The sequence below is a fragment of the Drosophila erecta genome, unplaced genomic scaffold (genome assembly GCF_003286155.1).
Source record: "Drosophila erecta strain 14021-0224.00,06,07 unplaced genomic scaffold, DereRS2 tig00000000-arrow-pilon, whole genome shotgun sequence".
Taxonomy (NCBI): domain Eukaryota; kingdom Metazoa; phylum Arthropoda; class Insecta; order Diptera; family Drosophilidae; genus Drosophila; species Drosophila erecta.
Genome location: NW_020825194.1, coordinates 23824023 through 23841918, shown reverse-complemented (window position 1 = coordinate 23841918; position 17896 = coordinate 23824023). Strand labels below are relative to the sequence as shown.

Below are 17896 nucleotides of genomic sequence, written 5' to 3'. Positions count from 1 at the left end.
TGAACCTGGCTTATACAAAGTTTTACTGACCATTGTTATGCATTATGGTTTTTAGGCGTTTTTTTTTCTTTTCAATCCTATAATAATTTCTTACTTTCTAATCTTTAAATGTATAAATTGGGCTTGCGTTACGTTTTCATTTTAAAGAAAGTTTAAAAAAGACTACAGTGGACTAACGATGTCTTATATTATATTATTTTCGTATATATTGGTGACATTTTTATAATTGACCTGTTGCCAATAGTGCCCGTAACCCGTCGACAAAAGGGTAAGTTAGATTCGTTCAAAAGTATGTTTCCGACCCTAAAAGGAATATATATTCTTGATCACTATCCGAGTCAATATGGCTATTCCCGTCCGTCTATCTTTCCGTATTAACGCAGTGATCTCGGGAACTATACAAGCAAGAAAGTTGAGATCGGGCACGCAGATTCTAGTGACTTACTGCGTACAGGGTATCTGATGGTCGGCTAAATCGGGAAGCGTTCTCTCCTTTCAAATATGTAGATGCATAGTGCGCGCATTACATTTTTAAGTTGGTGAGAACAAAGTATTTTTTTGTGGAATTGTTCGCGATAGGCACATATTCATGTCGGAATTTTTATGGTTATCTGGTCACATCCCAAATCACAAACTTTGTTTACCGATAATTATCTGAAAATCCTTATTTGCGAAATCCCTATCATGGACTGGTACGTGGGCACAGAGTGGGTGGACAAGAACCGTGGTCTGGCGAAGAAGGCAATTAGCCTCCAGTTCACCGAAATGGTCAAGCCAACGACAATAAGTACTGTGGAATTCAGTGTCAACAAGAAAGCCGCCAACTTGGGAGGACGACCTAGCAAATATTTGGCCAGCGATGAGTCTGCGACGTATCCTCAAAAACACATACTGGAAATGGGCACCAGCCTGACCGCAGTAGACTGCTACTTGGAGCTGCTGCTGCAGCAATTTGTGCCAGGTGAAACGGCAGCCTGTAGCATTACGGCGAAATCCGGCGAACGGATTGAAATTGAGCTGAAGCTGGAGAAGATTGTAAAAAACACCCAGGTAGAGAAGCTAAGCGCTGCAGAGATTTATGAGGTGGCACTGCGTCTCAAGGAGAGCGGTGTGGGTACTTTTAAGGCGTTCCCGAAATTCGCATTTGATTACTTTGTGCGTGCGGCAAAGTTGCTGATCACCTACAAACCCTTCGATAAACTGACCAAAAATACCAATGGCATCAACGGTCAGGCGGTGGAGACGCTTTTCATCCAAATAGAGACCAACCTGGCCGCCTGCTTGTTACAGGAGAAACGCTATGAGCACGTAATCTACCACACACAGTTTGTGGAAACGGAAGAGAGCCCCAGCGAGAAGAGCATCTACCGGCGGGCACTGGCCTACTATCACCTGAAGGAGTTCGCCAAGGCGCAGGCCACCATCGAGCGATTGCCTAACTACGAGGAGAAGCGAGAGTTCAGCAAGCTGCGCGACAACATCGCTAGCAGCTGGAAGGATAGCAAGGCCCATTACAAGGAGGTGGTGCAGCGTATGTTTAGTTAGTTTCCATTGATAACATCTCGATGTCAGGCTAACCAACGGTCTTTATAAAATAGCTTATGTTAAATGTACTACTTCGATTTTCTACTTTTTTTGTGGTCAAACTTGGCGCGCTTGTTTTTGGGATCGAACTTGGCTCTCCTGTTCTTGGGGTCGAACTTTTTCTTATTGTCCTTACGATCGAACTTGTCCTTACGATCGTACTTGTCCTTGCGGTCAGGTTTGTCCGTCTTGTCCTTGGTATCCAACTTAGCCCGCTTGTTCTTGTATTTCATTCCGCCGCCCAGACTAGGCCGCTTTCGGGAGGACTTTGCTTCCATTTTAAAGAGTTCTGCAAGGGAAACAATAGTTCATATTCTACGCAGTATATAGCACAACTCACCTTCGTCTGGTTCCTCGCCGACTTCCTCCTTGTAGTACTCCGCATCATCCTCGGGGTCGCTATCGGTGCGTCCCTCTGCCGCCCTCTTGGCAGCCCACTTTTCATCCTTCTTAAGTTTCAAGTTGCGAGCCCGGTTCTCTGCCTGCTGCTTCTTGCGCTGTTCCTTTTGCTTTCGCTTCTTTTCGACCAGCTTGCGCAGGGTTTCCTTCTCGTCCTCTGTCTTGACCACATGGTCGTGATACAGAACTTCACCCGTCAGAAGGCCCTCTTCTATTTTGATGAGCTGCATGGTTAGACGAGGTCCGATCTCGTGTAGCTTAATGGAGCTCTTGTTGTCCTCCAAGTTGCCCTTGCTCTTAAGAGTTTGTGCCAGAACCACGTGTGACTGTTCGTCATCTTCGGCCTCTGATTCAGAAGCATAACCGTCCCTAAAAATAAAAATGATTATTTGATGGAATCAGAATAAATGAGCATTTCTTACTTGGTCACAAAGTCCACTACTTCGTTGCACTTGCCCAGATTGGGCACCGTTCCCTTGACGATCTTCTGTACCGCTCGCTTCAAGCCCACGGGCACAACCTGCACGGAGTAGTGCCGCATCTCGACTAGCTTCGTTTCCGGATTGTAGGAGAACAGGACGCAGCGACGAATGGTGCCAATATTGACCTGGGCCAAGTTGATGGAGGGAAACATGTTCTGGAACGTAGTGGCCATCAGCTTAAGGTGCTTGCCATCACCACTGAAGTTGTTCATGATGACCAGCGGTGCGTGTTTGAAGTGATCGTTGTCAATCATCTGCTTTTTGCTTAGTGAGATCACATCTCTGGCCAGGGTGAACTGGTGAACCTGCGAAAGGATAAATCCACGGTCAAAAATCTAATGGGACTAAGCGAAAAGCAAGCAAACCTTAAAAGTCAGGGACGGACCGCGCGGCAGGCGGACCACTTTGAAGGACAGCTGCGTGGAGGCCTTGTTGAAGATGCCCATGTGTGAGACGTGGAAGAAGCTGCTGAGGCTGACAAAGTCCTTGATGCGGTTCATGCGCTTCTCGCGCAGATTGCTGGCCGTGAAGGGCTCCATGATGCGGCGGAAGTCCAGGGTGAGGTCCGTAATGTATGGACAGGCGAGGCCGCGATGGATGACGAAGGAGTGCGGCGCCTCCACGATCTCGCTCGGCTCGCTGGCCTTGAAGGCCGCCGTGCGCGTCTTGGGATGCACTTTCTTTTTACCGCCCATGTTTCAATGTTTTTGTCCACTTTTCTCCCGCACGTGTTGGGATCAGTGTGGCTGCACGCGCGGAAAATACCGAGCGCCCACGCTGACGGAGGGCGTCTGGTCCCTCTAATATTATTTAAATTAGCATTCCCCGCCAACTGAATACGTTAACTTTTCTTTTATTTAAATTATATTTATTTAATCACACTTAACATAGCAAACACAAATGATGTTATTTCGTTTCATTTATGCATTTAAAGTTTTACAACTGTTCTTGTTTGATTTTTCTTTATCAGCTAGTTTTTACCAAGTGGCCAATCGTTTAAAATGTTGTGAAAACCGAAGAAGAAAGTCCGAGCTGCAGTGCTGTGGTAATGAATTGGCATTTGCATTTTAGTCGAAGGTTTCCGGTTGTTTGATGTTGTTCTTCTCGCGAAATTACAACTATATATTTATGTTGCGAAAAATTAATAATATTAATATTTTTAATATTAGCATATATGTATATTTATATAAATTATAGTTCTACAGCTTAAACTGAATTTGGAGTGTTTAGTTTTGCTTGCTTTCTTTCCGCGGCGGTTGATTTATGCGATACTCATTAAATCTGTATTTATAAAACTTCAGTTTAAACCGCAGTAAACTACAGCCGGATGTTGTTGCTTTCGATTCTGTTGCTGCTGCTGCTGATGGTGTTGGTGGTAGAGTGGCGGCTTTGATTTGATTTGACTTATCAATTTATGCACAAATGACAAACTGTGGCTGAAAAACACAAAGACCTCCAGTGCGGTCCAGGTCCATCGGTTATTCGCTGCTCCTGATCTTGATGTTGTAGTTCTGGCTGCTGCTGCTCTTCTTGTAGTTATAGTTGTAATTGTTGTTGCTTCTGTTTATGTTGCTGTTCTGGCGGTTGCGGGGAATAGCGAAAATTGCTTGGGGCGGTCACTGACAGCACTGTTTGCGCACATCGGCGGTGACAGTCGGCTTCACGTCGATGGGTTCCACGTTCGACGGGCGGATGACGTCGCCTTCCGGCGGATCTCTGATCTGTTTCTGCGACACAATGCGATAGATCTCTGAAAGAGGATTACAGGAGTCCATTAGTCTTGCTTCATTATCATTTATCTTGACTTTCAATGGAGCATTCATGGTACTCTCTTTCTGGAGTTAAGATTTATATACCAATAAGTCTTATAATAACTTATATATAGAGAGCAAATTATAGCAATACTTAATTTACTCTGAATAGAAAAGATTTAAACTGAATTGCGACTTTAAGTCAGGATTAGTAATATATACTTAATGTTCTTTTTAGGAAATATGACTAATATTTAAGCTGGTAGCTTAAAAATTTGGAATATACATTCTTAGAACATGAATAACATAAACATTGATCAATTTGTAAGATAGTCTACGCCTTGAGGAGGAAGATTGAACAACCTGCTGATGTCGATTGAAAATATACAGATGTGTCCTAAATTTAGTTAGAAAAGTATAATTTTTCCAATTCATGTGTTCATGAGATCGATAGTTTGAATGAAGGCTAAGTTATCCTGACCGACTCACCTGTGAGTATGTTCTGGAATGCCGTTTCAACGTTCGTCGAGTCAAGGGCCGAGGTTTCTATGAAACTCAAGCCGTTGCGCTCGGCAAACAGCTTCGCCTCGTCCGTGGGCACGGAGCGCAAGTGCCGCAAGTCGGACTTGTTGCCCACCAGCATGATGACGATGTTCTGGTCGGCGTGGTCGCGCAGCTCCCGCAGCCACCGCTCCACGTTCTCGTAGGTCAGATGCTTGGCAATGTCATAGACGAGCAGGGCCCCCACGGCACCGCGGTAGTAGGCAGAGGTGATGGCGCGATAGCGCTCCTGGCCGGCCGTATCCCAGATTTGCGCTTTAATTGTTTTGCCATCGACCTGCGATGGGTAGGCAAGGAGGACGAAACAAAGGACAGCATTAGAATAGTGACAGTAATTGGCAATTTTGCCACGATATGCCTGCGGCGCATTCGCTTTGAAAATTGATATACAAACGTGCTAGCTATCACCGTCAACATCGAAATTCAATTCTGAGACCTAACTGATATTATAAATGGTACATACGGGTACGCAAACCTAACTACGATCTATGGATACGCTTTTAACTTTACTGAAAGAACCCAGTTCGAAACTATTCGATATAATAAATATTAAGACGAACTACTACTTGTAATACTTATTTGAACATATACTGTTGTACACTAATATATAATTGTTATTGATCAGCTTTTGGTTGTTATTTCAGCACAAGTGACAACTATTATGTCAACATTTTGCCTAATCCCGCAAGATTTCTTTCTAAATTATGCAAGAAAGCCAATTGGCAATCCTTTATTTAGGAAAATTTTCGACACTTACTGAAATTGAACAAACTTTTCCCCCAATTTTCCGATAGACGCCTCAACTACGTGTCCTCCCACCGAAACGCACACGCAAGTTCACCCGTGACTACCCACCGTAGGTGCGGTGGATGACGGGGGTGGAGCTCCATTGGACACTCCACCCTCGAGTTCTTGGCCCCTCTACTCACCTCTATGCTGCGCGTTGCAAACTCAACGCCAATCGTAGACTTGGACTCCAAATTGAATTCATTGCGCGTGAAACGTGAAAGCAAATTACTTTTGCCAACACCGGAGTCACCGATAAGGACAACTGCAAAGGATTAGAGAGAATTAGTGACACCGACATTGGCATTGGATAATCGAAGACCCCTAGTTGCATAATTTATGTGGGTGTGTGGTGTGGCGAGGCCCGTGTCTTGTGTTTTACTGCCGGACAGAATGGCCGGCTAGGTCATGTCCTCCTTTCGCCGCTGGCACGGCGCACCAAGGTCATCGAGTACATAAAACCGCCATGCTCGGGGGATTTCAGGCCATGGAAAGAAATGCTTTATGATTGGGGCAGTAGACGTTCGGGAGTTCGTGTTATTGTGCTTCATTGCCAATAACAAACATTTCTTTGATAATTGAGTGGGGGTTATTTGAGCGAGCAAACAAGCATCGATAATAACTATCCACTGACCTTTTTATGTCTACATTTCTGTAAATAAATAATAATCCTAATATTTCTTTTAAAATACCAACTAAAATAAGTTTGACTTAAGATAACTTTCTTATGTGCGGCTTTAGATGTTGGCTATAAGCCAATATCTAGGTACTATGTTTACTGACTGTCTGTCTATTAATTTTCATTTTTGACACCCTTTTCGGACATTGTTGATTCAGCATGTTTGCTAATCCATTGAGAAAACAACAACTAAAACTCATCAAACACCTTTTCGCTCTATCGCTATGGGCATATCTGCACGGAGAAAAGCTTGAACACTGGTTCTTGTGTTTGTGGTTTAGACTACAACGGCATTAGGATATGAATCTGAAGTTTGATGGGAATTGAGCTTCAAAAATAAATTTTACTACATTTTGACTCAATATACATAGGTAGCGAAGTAAGAGGAACAGAGTTTTCTTGTAGTGTGGACAGCTGGGACAAGCGTGGTTACAGTTATCAGTGAGAGAGCTGAGTCACTTTGTTTTCTACTCTCTTCCTCAGCGTTTAAAACGATCTTCAAAGAGAAATTGCACTTAGTTAAGCGGATGCGCCGGGAAATTAAAAGGGTAGGAGTGGTAATCAACGGTCATTACGTGTAGTGGGAATGGCTCGAATAACCCGAATACGGCCCACTTTTTGTTCTGTGATTATGCGCTTATCGTTGACTGGAATTCTTCAACAGTTTGTGGCTGAGTCATGCCCGTTTAATATTGTTTCATGTGTGAAATTTGAGGCCTCATCATGCATACCGCACACTGACGCATTATTATGGTGTTTTGATGTACTTGTTAGGATACTTGACCCAAAAAAAACACCAGATAAAGTTTTAAATATTTGACATTATATGTGCTACAGCAATTTCCATTATTAACATTCAACAGTTGCTCATTTGTGATAGCAGAGATTTGCAAGCGCAATTGGAATTTATGGCGTAGTAGAAAATGAAGGGAACAAAGAGCTGAGAATTTATGACCTCTGTCCATATGTACATAAATGGGGAAGATACGGGATAAAGGTCTTGTTTTCTACCTGCAAATACATCACTTGGCCCTACTGTGCTCCAAACTTTCAATTGAGAGCGGGTGGAAAAGAGAGCACGAGAGAGAGAGCGAGAGAGCGAGCTACTAAACGAAGTTACAAGAAACCATTGCAAAAGCCAGCTGTACAGAAATCATAATACCCACACTCTCGCTCTATTTACTGGACGTCTAATCAAATTAGAAATTTGAGTGGGTGAGCAAGCCTAAAAACTACCATAAAAAGCGATTATAAATACGATCTGCTTGGCTTTTGTATGCAACGTGGCGAGACCAACGGAACTGTAATGACAAATCAAGCAGTTAACGGCAAAGTACGCGTACTCCAATCCAAAAGAGAACCCCAAAGAGATGGAGATAGGCGGAGTGAGAGCGGGAGAGCCACCAAAGGGCATCCAACTGCAGCAGCAGCGGCAGCAACAACAACAAACTCGGGGGGCGTACTTCTTATTTTGGGAATTAATGACACTCACGCAAACAAACACACCACATACCATCACATGAACTTTGGGCTCTTTGAGTGCACTTTTTGTTATTCTCCAATTAGTTTCAATTAGTGCCATTGAACCACTGCCTCTCAGGGGAGGTAGAAGAGAGAGCCTGGAAGTGCGGCTCCTGCTCCCGTGATCTTCACTCAGCGGCTAGAATCATGTTTATAATTACCTTTGAACAGATAATCGTACTCGTCTTCTCTTGCACCCATTTTGCTCAATTTGTTTTGCTATCGCTCGCTCGATTCGATATCCTTTGGAAATCCAGTTCCGTCCTTTTTGTTTTGTGTGTGCGGGTGCTAAACGAAATCCAATAATCCCTGCGCGCCGCCGATTTCTTTAATGCGTTTGTCGTTGGCTCACACACTTTACACTTTTATTTGTAGTTGTAGTTGTAAAGAAAGAGAAAAGTGTATATATCAGTATTCGAGTAGCGAAATCGGTTGCTCTTCCAGCTCGACTGCGTTCGAAAATGCTGGCAGGACTTGTCCGGCAATTGGAGCAGTATTAATTGGACATCCGCAGCTGCTTGCAGCGCATTTATTTGCAATTTTCTCTTACACGAAAACTTAGTCACTCCCAATAACGTCACGTTATAATTCCAACGAGACTAGAGATGTTAAAAAACATCGGTACAGCGAGCATTTCGGCGATGGTTATCGATTTCTTTTATAGCGATAGTACGATGTTGTGAAAAGCTTAAGTTACACAATTTTATTTATCTTAAATTTCACAGTTTTATTTTTTATTAATATGAACATGTCATATTCATTTTTTTTATTAAAAAGGTTTCTTTAACTAACAAATTTTTTAAAAAAGTTTATGAAAACATATCTAATATTTGTTCTTTTTTACCCAAGTAAAATATAATAAATATAAAATATTATTTTGAAACACCAACATACGTATGTGTATCATCATCGATGTTTTCACAAAACTTGCATCACTATATTAACGAGATGCCTGTTTTGGTGTTACCAGATGGTACGATTCCCATTGCCATCTTGCTTAGTCGTGACCTATATTGAATTAAAAAAAAGCTGAAATCCTTTCTGAGGACTTTTTAAGCACTAAAAATCTGTTAAGATAACAAAACATCTCAAATATTTATAACGTTACAAAAAAATGGATCTTCCAGTATCAGTAACTATTATAGTACTTAATTTAAAAATATTAAATCCCAAAACAATCCCAAAGAAAATAATCCCTGTATACAAATCGGAGTAAAAAGGTTTTTATTTAAATATAAAATACTTGTATAAAAACAATAAATTAAGTATAATGTGCAGCTAATACTTGCGTTGATATCTAGTGTGATTTATGTATAAACTCTGTTCTTATTGCACCTAAATGCGAGCGCGTTGCAAGGCCACGGCTGGATAAATGAGCAAAAGTCCGCCGGCTATATAGGTGATCCTCGAGCCCACGCACCAGAAGGCTATGAAGGATTTACGAGATCAGAAAAGGTATTATCATAGGACAACTTAGCAGCTCACCAATGCACCCCACCACGGGACCCAGAGCACGAGCCAAAGCTCCCAGTGAGCGGAATATGCCCAGTACTGAACCCTTCTGGTCATCGTTTCCGTATTTGGATACGAGGGTGGTCAGACAGGTGACAGCGAAGGCTGTGGAGATTGCGAATAGAGTCATGCCGGCGTAGAGCATCCGACTGCCCTCGGCCAGGCCGACTATTACGAAGGCAGGTACAATGAGGTACAGACTGAAGATGGCATAGCCCTTGATCTTCGCCTCGGGCAACCGTCGGACCACAGATCCCTGCAGCAACGTCATTATTACACCTATCGAAAAACCCAATTTTAATTAGGAATATAGATAATCACCTTATTTCCATACCTGTTGTAAGAAACATCTTCGCCTGATCCATCGAAGTGTAACCAAATTTATGGTACATCAGAAATGTGACGGTGAACTCCAAACCGGAATACAGAAAGAGATAAAGGAAATATATCAGGCCAATGGATCGCAGGGCCGCAATGTCTTTCCTGGGCACATTTTTGATGGCAGCAAATCTGGGAGTAGAAGAATTCTTTTGAAATATGATTGTACAACCCAGACATAATCATTGGTAGTCTTCGAGGTAACTGGACTCCAATCTCTGTAACTACTATTAATCAAACCATTTGCCAACCGATAAGGTAATCAAACAAACGTGTCCGAGAACCCGGCATGATAATAATGTCTATCAAACCAGTCAGGCAAGTCCGGAGGCTTGCAGTTCTCGCCGAAAGACGATTTCGGTTAGATCACAATACAGGTTTTCGAAACATGCTAATTAAAACAATGTGTTACCTAAATATGGCCCTAAAGTTGAGCAACTGCAGGCCATACGACAGGGCAGATGATATCTCCTTAACACGTTTCTCCTGCGAAAATATCACACAATTAATTGTGCTAGCGATAATTACTTTAGCCAACCAAACGCACCTTCGGCAAAGTTTCCCGCAGACAACACGCCAGGACCAGCAGATCTCCAACTGCCAGGCCAAACGCCAGCAGAGAGGGCAACACGAACCAAGTGCTTCCACTTTTATCGGAGAATATGGCGAACAGGGCACCGATCATGGGCCCCACAATAAAGCCCAGTGAGAAGGCCACGCCCACAAGGGCCATTCCGCGTCCTCGGGTCTTTACGCTGGACACATCCGTAATGACGGACATGCACAGCGATATGTTGCCCTTGCTGATGCCGCCCACGAAGCGGGCCAAAACGAACAGGGCAAAGTTGCTCGAGCAGGCCCAGAGCAGATAGGATAACGCAATGCCGGTCTGGAGATGAAAGAAGACAAGTACATAGATAAAATATTACAATATGTGCAATATTCTAATAGGAATGGTTAGAGTTAATTATTATTTTAATTTTGACATGACAAGTTGCACGCTTTTGGATTAAACTCGGGATTGCATGAATTGTTGATAATGCCAAATGAAAACTAACTAGTTTAAGTGCATATTAAAGCAGCCAGTACCAGGATTACTTACCGCACAAACCAGCAGGACTGGTTTTCTTCCGTAGTAATCCGAGAGTCCTCCTACAATCGGACTGGCCACGAACTGCAGGAAACTGAACATGGAGCCGAGGAAGCCCCCAAATAGCACCGATATGTAGCGCTCCGGGGCGCCAAGGAGCTGCTGGAACCAGCGCACCCGATCCGTGAGCACCGCATACAGGCCGGAACTGTCGTTCTGGCGATAGTGCTCCAACAGCGACGGCAGCAGAGGCAAAATAATGGTGAAGGCCAGTAAGTCGAAGAGCAGCGATACGAAGATTATATATATCATGGGGTCACTCTTCTCCGGCTTTCCATTCGCGGATGCTTCCTTATCCAACCCTCTATTGTTGTTGTGGTGGCTTCCGGTTTGGATTTGGCTTTCCTTCTCCACGGCAACGGTTCCATTGTGGCGACTCCGTAGGTCGGCCATCTTTTCTGGTTGGGTGTTAGCTTGTGCCGTGATTGCGTGCGTGTACGGGTGTTACTGCAACATAACTGTATCAACGGAACCACAACTTCACCGACAACTCTTGGCCCTCTCAAGAAGCGGCCAGTCAAGGCGAAGCCAAAGTGAAAGTTGAATAGCAACAGCTGTTCCAAGGGAGACTACAACGAGCAGACTGCACTCCAACCTGTTGATTGCTGGAGATATTTGAAAAGTAGGCGCCAAACTAAGTTAGAAAAACCTGTAATTAAGAGCAGTCAAAAGTCCGATGCAGTGATCGTTGTTTAATTATTCTTAGCCACAAAAAAAAAATGATATAGGCGAGCCTAACGAATACTGAAGTGTTAAGTTTTAAATATGGAATTTATTTTTATATGAAATTATTTAAAAAAGAAGGTAAAGAAGGATAAAAACAGATGCGATTGTCATTGACATTTTCATCGTTAGGCAATATTAGGTTTTGGAAATATATTTTAAAATTAAGTAAATTAATTATCATAATCGATGGCTAGTTTTTAACGTTATGTTTATGATTTTTCGTTTTATTTATATATTTTATACAATCCTTGAGTTAATTACTCTTTCCTATATAAGGTTGGATTTGAAACAAAACATACCGCCTAAATATTCATATCGCCCACCACCGCCTAGTATCGAAAGTCCAGACTCGATAACAACTAGAAAATGTTCGATATACCGTACCGATAAGTCGGCGAAATAATTGTTCATTAAGTTTGGGTACGAGTTTGTTTAAAAGTAGAAAAAGAGCGTCATAAGATGTCCAAGGTGACCGTGCAAGACATTGAGGCGGTGGATGACTATTGGGGACCGACATTCCGTTCGATCCTCGAAGGTGACTGTGAATAGAAGCAATAATGTCCACATTGTTTACGCCCTTTTCCTTTTTTTTCGGCCAGGCAACAACACTAAGCAGATTGGGGATCAACTGGAGCAGCGGATTCGCAGCCATGACAAGGAGATCGAGCGGATCTGCAACCTGTACTATCAGGGCTTTATCGACTCAATTCAGGAGCTGCTCCAGGTGCGCACGCAGGCACAACAGCTGCACAACGAGGTGCATTCCCTGGACACGTCCCTTCGCCAGATCAGTGCCTCTCTGATTCAGCAGGGCAATGATCTAGTACGAGCCCGTCAGATCGAATCCAACCTGGCCAGCGCCATCGAGGCACTCAAATCCTGTCTGCCTGCATTGGAATGCTACATGAAGTTCACACATCAGGCCAAGAATAAGCAGTACTACCAGGCGCTAAGAACTCTGGAGACCCTGGAGACGGAGCACTTAACGCGTCTAAAAACACACAACTATCGGTTTGCCACTCAAATGCAGATACAGATTCCCATAATCAAGGAAAACATCCGTCGCTCTTCTGCCTCGGATTTCCGAGAGTTCCTCGAGAACATCCGCAAATTTTCGCCCCGCATCGGCGAGTTGGCCATCACACACACCAAAAAGCTCCAAAAGCGGGATATCAACGCCATCATTGCCGAGCACATGCAGCAGGTGAATGGAGGCGAAGCTGAGGGAGCAGGTGCTGGAGGGGATGATGATGGCGCCAACGTTAGTGCCCAGGACCTCATTGACTTCTCCCCCATCTACCGCTGCCTACATATCTATATGGTTCTGGGGCAGCGGGAGTACTTCGAGAAAGACTACCGTCAGCAGCGCAGGGATCAGGCCAAACTGGTGCTTCAACCGCCGCCCAACATGCACGACAATTTGGAGGCCTACAAGACTTACATCTGTGCCATTGTTGGCTTCTTTGTGGTTGAAGATCACGTGAAGAACACGGCGGGCGATGTCGTGACCAGCAGTTATTTGGAGGATCTGTGGTCCAGCTCGCTAACCAAGTTTGTCAACGAGATCAGCATGAGTTCTTCGTCCTGCACCGATCCTAATATTCTGCTGCGCATTAAGAACCTCATAATGCTTTCCATCAACACCTTTAAGTGCTACGGTTACACCGTAAGCATCCTCTGGGAACTACTGCATAACATGCGGGATCATTATAATGAGGTGAGCTTTGAGATATACTATAATAAGGCTTCTTATGTTTTGTAAAAATTGGAAGAATTTCGGTATGCGTAAGATGTGCTTATGCTCTCTCTGTTTTCATTTCTAGGTGTTACTGCAACGCTGGGTGCATGTATTCCGCGAAATTCTCGACAAGGAACAGTTCCTGCCTATGGTTGTGCAAAACACGGAAGAGTATGAGTGCATCATCGAACGTTTCCCCTTCCACTCGGAACAGCTTGAGAATGCTCCGTTTCCAAAGAAATTTCCCTTTTCGAGAATGGTGCCAGAGGTATATCACCAGGCCAAGGAATTCATGTACGCCTGCATGAAGTTCGCCGAAGAGCTCACCCTATCGCCCAACGAGGTGGCCGCCATGGTGCGCAAGGCGGCCAACCTTCTGCTCACGAGAAGTTTCAGTGGCTGTCTATCTGTGGTGTTCCGCCAACCAAGCATTACGCTAACGCAGCTCATCCAGATCATAATCGACACGCAGTACTTGGAGAAGGCAGGACCGTTTTTGGACGAGTTCGTGTGTCACATGACCAACACAGAGAGGAGCGTATCTCAGACACCATCGGCCATGTTCCATGTAGCCCGGCAAGACGCCGAAAAGCAGGTTGGCCTACGTATTTGCTCGAAAATCGACGAGTTCTTCGAACTAAGCGCCTATGACTGGTTACTGGTAGAACCGCCGGGAATAGCCTCCGCCTTTATTACGGATATGATTTCTTACCTTAAGAGCACCTTTGACAACTTCGCCTTCAAGCTGCCCCACATTGCCCAGGCAGCCTGCCGACGCACCTTCGAGCACATTGCAGAAAAGATTTACTCGATCATGTATGACGAGGATGTAAAACAGATTTCCACCGGAGCACTCACACAAATCAACCTGGATCTAATGCAGTGCGAATTTTTCGCGGCTTCGGAACCTGTGCCAGGTCTAAAGGAAGGAGAACTGAGCAAGTATTTCCTGCGCAACCGACAGCTTTTGGACCTGCTCATACTAGAGGAATGGAGCACATATTTCCATGACTATGGCAAGCAAGAGAACCGCTATCACCTGGTGCAACCTCAGTCCATTATTGTGATACTGGAAAAGATCCGCGAGGCGGACAAGAAGCCCATTTTTTCGCTGGTGCGAAAGAACGATAAGAAGAAACTTTTAGAGACGGTGCTCAAACAGCTAAAGCACATCGCCGATAGGCAGAATTAGAAAATGTAGGCTGCTAGTTGCGGGCTTAAGCAGATACTATTTACTCAAGCTGTTCCATTGTTGTATCCGTGTAATCATTAACTTTATAGCTTGTAATCTTTATTATTTAGGCTAATTTGAGTTTTCACATGGAAAAAGTATTTAGTTCTCATTACTTTTGATTCGATTTGTTTTTATAAAAGACAAATTTCAATTGAAACTGCTCGACCCGTTGAACGTGTAAAATTGTATTTTGAATTTTGATTTTTATGTACAAAAGGGCAGAACTTTAGCAGTTGCCTACGTACGGATTGTTGATAAATACAAAACGAAAACGACATAAATTAAAACAAACGGAGATGAACGTCTAAATAACAAATTGTATATAATTATTAGATGAATGTAGCGTACGTGTATTGTGTAGGTATATTCCGCAAATCGTAATAAACTATCTTCTAAGTTACGTATATGCGTTGTTTGTGTTGCTTTTGTCAACTCTTCGTTTCGAGATGCTTGGGCGCGTCCGCATAAGTGAACTTCAGGCGGAATGCCTCGGCCAGCAGAACGTTGATTTGGCGATCGGACCAGTTGTGTGTTGGCAGATTTTGTAGCAGCAACATGAGACCCTGCCTCCGCCAGAAATATCAATGATCAGTAGACGTTGCAGGATGTGAATCTTATCAGCAACTCACCTGGAAATCGTTTTGTTGCATCAGCTGCTCCTTCCAGTGCAGAAGGAATGCCGCGCACACGTACAAGTGGAACAGGGCAAAGCCGTCGGACTCTGCAAGATATGTGTCCCACAACCGGATGGTGCAGTGAAGCGGCAGCTCGCGTGTCAGCAGATTGTTCATCCAGCGGAATGAGAATTGCAAGTAGTCGACGCCATGCGCCTGTAGATGACGGTGTAAGTTCACTGAAAACAGAAAATATATTTTATTATCATCACTCGTCAACTGTAGGTTGCATGCCAATTTGCTTATCTAGTTATTAATATCTGTTCCGAAAAGTTGCGATCATTTTAATGTTGATACGAGTCATTGCATATTTTCCAAAACCTATGTTACGCCATATAAGCTTAAACTAATTTTTCTGGAAAACCTGTATAAATTTGTAAAATTAAAAGCATCTTTAATATCTTTGACAGGGTACATCAAAAAGGCTTGACTTTGATGAGGCTATTTGCTTTGAACAAGCCCAAAGGTTTCCCACTTATCTTATCACAAGTGCATTAACATATCTCCATCTATATTTGATCACCTTCATTGCAAAGTAATCTTGATGTGGCGTTCTACAACATGCCAAAGGTAAAATGTTTCCACTCACCGTCAATGCGCTGAATCAGATCCTTGAGTTGGTTAACCTTTTCCTGTATGCCCAGCTGGGCAAAGATGTAGTTATCCTGAATGCAGTCGAGAAACTTAGATAAGCACCAAAACGAGTCCGCCTCGATAATATTGCGAGTCTCCTCGGGCAGCGTGGACATGTCGTACTTCTCGAGATCCGTATTCGGCGTCAAGGCCTCCTGAAGAAAGACGATAAAGAAGGGCGTGACCAGGTCGTTGATGCCCTGCACGTAGCCGGAGGCAGGATGGCGAATGGCCCAGATAAAGAGAATGCGCTCGAACATCTCCTGAACGAGCTGCTGCTGGAAGAGCGGAATCTGGGGATTCATTCGTGGCACATCGATGTGGATCTGGCGGTAAGTGTCCTGCTGCGTTTCATCCTGGCTATCCACCCGAAAGTAGTTGTGTCTGAGGTCCTGGTAGCCCTGCCGCTTGCTCTCCAACACAGCCATCCTTCGCTCACTTGAAGGCGGAAGATACTTCGAAAGGAGTCGCCAGCTGACAGCGCGCATCTAGAGTGCGGTTTTTATAGAATTGCACAACGATTAATCAATTGATTCTCACCTTCCGAGGCACACCAGACCAACTGATCTTCTTGAGAGCCACCAAGTCGAGTTGGGGCGAGTCTAGCACCACTTGGAATTTTTCAATTTTTGTTTCGTACTCGCTGTCCGGGCAATTCGAGCTGATCTTCTGCAATTGTGGTCTTCCCGGGTAATTCCTCAATCTAGATCTGAAATGACAATTACTGTTACTGACAGTTAAGAAAGTGGAATGCTTCAGGAGCGGTTGCCAAGCAAGTTGGTTAACATTTGTTAAAAAAGGGGAATGACAATTACAAATAGGGAGCGCCTAATGGCTAAAAACATATGTAATTTTAATTTAAAGCCTCTTATTTGGGAAGTATCGCTAAACTCTAAATTTATTGGTTCCATTTCTTAATTTTGTACTTTGATAATAAACACATTATTCCATAGTTCAAACATATAAAACCAATTCATTGCTTTTAGCATTTTTAAATATCTACTTGGAAAAAAAATTCAGAAAGCGGCTTTGAACCGCTACACCCCTGACTTGTTTGCACAACTGCAGGCGTTGGGTTAAACTTTCTTTTTGACTTCCCAGTTGAGTTGGCGCCGCTCACCTGTTTTCGTTACTGTCCGGCAAAGATCTCCGGTCTTCTTTGCAGTCGTCCGTCGAGCTACTGCTGACTGGCCCCAAATCTGCGCCACTTTCGTTTGCTGACCGGGATGCATTATGGTTCTGGTTGCTTCGAGAGTGCGTCTCGATCACGTTGAGAGCCACCGTCTGCGACACTTGCCGAGAGAAACGAGCAGCATCTGTTGGGGAATCAAAACGGGATCATACATTGAGGAAAACCTTCTTGGTTGCGAAACTTTTACCGCCGCCAGCTCCAACGGCCGCCGCAGCCGCCTCCGTGCTGCTGATGATGCAGAACTCGTCGTCACCCATGTCCCAGGCATCGCTAACCGACTTCTGGTACTCGGTGAAGGTGGACACCATGCCACTTCCGGGGGCAGCGCCGCGACCGACCGCTACCCCAACTGCCGCCGCCTTCTCGAGCTCCCGCTTGGGACTGGGCCGTCCGGGCACTCGACGTCCGCTGTTTTTCCAAAAGGTCGAGGGGTTTGCGCCGGGCGTTGGTCCCGCTCCACTTGCCCCGGATACTGGTGCTCCTCCTGCTCCTGGTGCTCCTATTGTTGCTGCTGTGGAATCCGCTGTTTCTGTTTGGCTCTTTGCTGGTAACTGCTCTACATTGTTATCCATTATACGTCCCCTAGGCCGATTCTATGTCAGCGTCATTATTTTATTTTGCATCAAAACAGTGTGACCATCGCAGTTATTCACGGCTTTCACCGCATGACTATCTTGGTAGTGATGCGAATATGAGGTGATCAAGTGACTCGGGCCAAGCCGACGAAATTAATACACATTACTTGCGGAGGAGAGGATATAATCGATTCCGATGGATTCTTCGGGCAGCCATTTATATTTTTATAAATTAAATCAAGTTTTCCAAAACATATAAGTACTAGATCTTTGATTAAAATATATAAAGATGTATGCCTAAACCAAAAAGTTCCCTGTCTA

At 44.2% G+C, this 17896-nt stretch overlaps 6 protein-coding genes across 7 annotated transcripts; 2 read left to right on the top strand and 4 right to left on the bottom strand.

The window, feature by feature from the left end:
- The first annotated feature begins 591 nt into the window (after nucleotides 1-591).
- Nucleotides 592-1613, top strand: LOC6553495 (peptidyl-prolyl cis-trans isomerase CPR6). The gene has a single exon (XM_001979299.3). It carries the CDS (start codon nucleotides 604-606, stop codon nucleotides 1543-1545), a length of 942 nt encoding a protein of 313 aa, XP_001979335.2. The 5' UTR covers nucleotides 592-603; the 3' UTR covers nucleotides 1546-1613.
- LOC6553496 (protein Peter pan) lies at nucleotides 1512-3235 on the bottom strand. Its single transcript, XM_001979300.3, has 4 exons — nucleotides 2831-3235; nucleotides 2406-2770; nucleotides 1925-2352; nucleotides 1512-1873 (listed from the first exon to the last, which is right to left on the bottom strand). Exons 1-4 carry the CDS (start codon nucleotides 3158-3160, stop codon nucleotides 1614-1616), a joined length of 1383 nt encoding a protein of 460 aa, XP_001979336.1. The 5' UTR covers nucleotides 3161-3235; the 3' UTR covers nucleotides 1512-1613.
- Nucleotides 3236-3371: 136 nt separating this feature from the next.
- LOC6553557 (ras-related protein Rab-11A) lies at nucleotides 3372-8411 on the bottom strand. The gene is made up of 5 exons (XM_001979301.3): nucleotides 8314-8411; nucleotides 7925-8125; nucleotides 5707-5828; nucleotides 4706-5054; nucleotides 3372-4215 (listed from the first exon to the last, which is right to left on the bottom strand). The coding sequence occupies exons 2-5, from the start codon at nucleotides 7962-7964 to the stop codon at nucleotides 4082-4084; spliced, it is 645 nt and encodes a 214-aa protein (XP_001979337.1). The 5' UTR covers nucleotides 7965-8125; nucleotides 8314-8411; the 3' UTR covers nucleotides 3372-4081.
- Nucleotides 8412-8691: 280 nt separating this feature from the next.
- Nucleotides 8692-14793, top strand: LOC6553559 (exocyst complex component 6). Of its 2 annotated transcripts, none has more exons than XM_001979303.3 (4): nucleotides 8692-8983; nucleotides 11806-12064; nucleotides 12129-13246; nucleotides 13353-14793. In XM_001979303.3, the coding sequence occupies exons 2-4, from the start codon at nucleotides 11989-11991 to the stop codon at nucleotides 14457-14459; spliced, it is 2301 nt and encodes a 766-aa protein (XP_001979339.1). In that variant the 5' UTR covers nucleotides 8692-8983; nucleotides 11806-11988; the 3' UTR covers nucleotides 14460-14793. The 2 variants fall into 2 exon arrangements, with proteins under 2 accessions (XP_001979339.1, XP_026832679.1); XM_026976878.1 differs by lacking the exon at nucleotides 8692-8983 and adding an exon at nucleotides 11411-11425.
- Nucleotides 8971-11378, bottom strand: LOC6553558 (major facilitator superfamily domain-containing protein 10). Its single transcript, XM_001979302.3, has 6 exons — nucleotides 10756-11378; nucleotides 10201-10542; nucleotides 10066-10139; nucleotides 9610-9785; nucleotides 9249-9554; nucleotides 8971-9190 (listed from the first exon to the last, which is right to left on the bottom strand). The coding sequence occupies exons 1-6, from the start codon at nucleotides 11194-11196 to the stop codon at nucleotides 9099-9101; spliced, it is 1431 nt and encodes a 476-aa protein (XP_001979338.1). The 5' UTR covers nucleotides 11197-11378; the 3' UTR covers nucleotides 8971-9098.
- A 29-nt stretch (nucleotides 14794-14822) lies between the features above and the next one.
- Nucleotides 14823-17691, bottom strand: LOC6553560 (TBC1 domain family member 22B). The gene is made up of 6 exons (XM_001979304.3): nucleotides 17188-17691; nucleotides 16929-17124; nucleotides 16349-16517; nucleotides 15765-16296; nucleotides 15131-15354; nucleotides 14823-15064 (listed from the first exon to the last, which is right to left on the bottom strand). Exons 1-6 carry the CDS (start codon nucleotides 17570-17572, stop codon nucleotides 14930-14932), a joined length of 1641 nt encoding a protein of 546 aa, XP_001979340.1. The 5' UTR covers nucleotides 17573-17691; the 3' UTR covers nucleotides 14823-14929.
- Between the last annotated feature and the right edge of the window lie 205 nt (nucleotides 17692-17896).

What these genes read in the sequence shown, in the direction of transcription:
- LOC6553560 (XM_001979304.3), bottom strand. Translation starts at nt 17,572, where the DNA reads ATGGATAACAATGTAGAGCAGTTACCAGCAAAGAGCCAAACAGAAACA. An exon ending in GGTCTGGTGTGCCTCGGAAG is followed by an intron (nt 16,297 to 16,348) that starts GTGAGAATCAAT and finishes ACCGCACTCTAG; the next exon opens with ATGCGCGCTGTCAGCTGGCG. An exon ending in TCTGATTCAGCGCATTGACG is followed by an intron (nt 15,355 to 15,764) that starts GTGAGTGGAAAC and finishes TTCTGTTTTCAG; the next exon opens with TGAACTTACACCGTCATCTA.
- LOC6553557 (XM_001979301.3), bottom strand. Translation starts at nt 7,964, where the DNA reads ATGGGTGCAAGAGAAGACGAGTACGATTATCTGTTCAAAG. An exon ending in GTACGATTATCTGTTCAAAG is followed by an intron (nt 5,829 to 7,924) that starts GTAATTATAAAC and finishes AATCCTTTGCAG; the next exon opens with TTGTCCTTATCGGTGACTCC. An exon ending in ATTCCAGAACATACTCACAG is followed by an intron (nt 4,216 to 4,705) that starts GTGAGTCGGTCA and finishes ATCCTCTTTCAG; the next exon opens with AGATCTATCGCATTGTGTCG.
- LOC6553558 (XM_001979302.3), bottom strand. Translation starts at nt 11,196, where the DNA reads ATGGCCGACCTACGGAGTCGCCACAATGGAACCGTTGCCGTGGAGAAG. An exon ending in CAGTCCTGCTGGTTTGTGCG is followed by an intron (nt 10,543 to 10,755) that starts GTAAGTAATCCT and finishes TTTCATCTCCAG; the next exon opens with ACCGGCATTGCGTTATCCTA. An exon ending in GAAGATGTTTCTTACAACAG is followed by an intron (nt 9,555 to 9,609) that starts GTATGGAAATAA and finishes GTTTTTCGATAG; the next exon opens with GTGTAATAATGACGTTGCTG.
- LOC6553559 (XM_001979303.3), top strand. Translation starts at nt 11,989, where the DNA reads ATGTCCAAGGTGACCGTGCAAGACATTGAGGCGGTGGATGACTATTGG. An exon ending in ATTCCGTTCGATCCTCGAAG is followed by an intron (nt 12,065 to 12,128) that starts GTGACTGTGAAT and finishes TTTTTCGGCCAG; the next exon opens with GCAACAACACTAAGCAGATT. An exon ending in TGCGGGATCATTATAATGAG is followed by an intron (nt 13,247 to 13,352) that starts GTGAGCTTTGAG and finishes TTTCATTTCTAG; the next exon opens with GTGTTACTGCAACGCTGGGT.
- LOC6553495 (XM_001979299.3), top strand. Translation starts at nt 604, where the DNA reads ATGGTTATCTGGTCACATCCCAAATCACAAACTTTGTTTACCGATAAT.
- LOC6553496 (XM_001979300.3), bottom strand. Translation starts at nt 3,160, where the DNA reads ATGGGCGGTAAAAAGAAAGTGCATCCCAAGACGCGCACGGCGGCCTTC. An exon ending in GTAGTGGACTTTGTGACCAA is followed by an intron (nt 2,353 to 2,405) that starts GTAAGAAATGCT and finishes TTTTATTTTTAG; the next exon opens with GGACGGTTATGCTTCTGAAT. An exon ending in CGGCGAGGAACCAGACGAAG is followed by an intron (nt 1,874 to 1,924) that starts GTGAGTTGTGCT and finishes TTTCCCTTGCAG; the next exon opens with AACTCTTTAAAATGGAAGCA.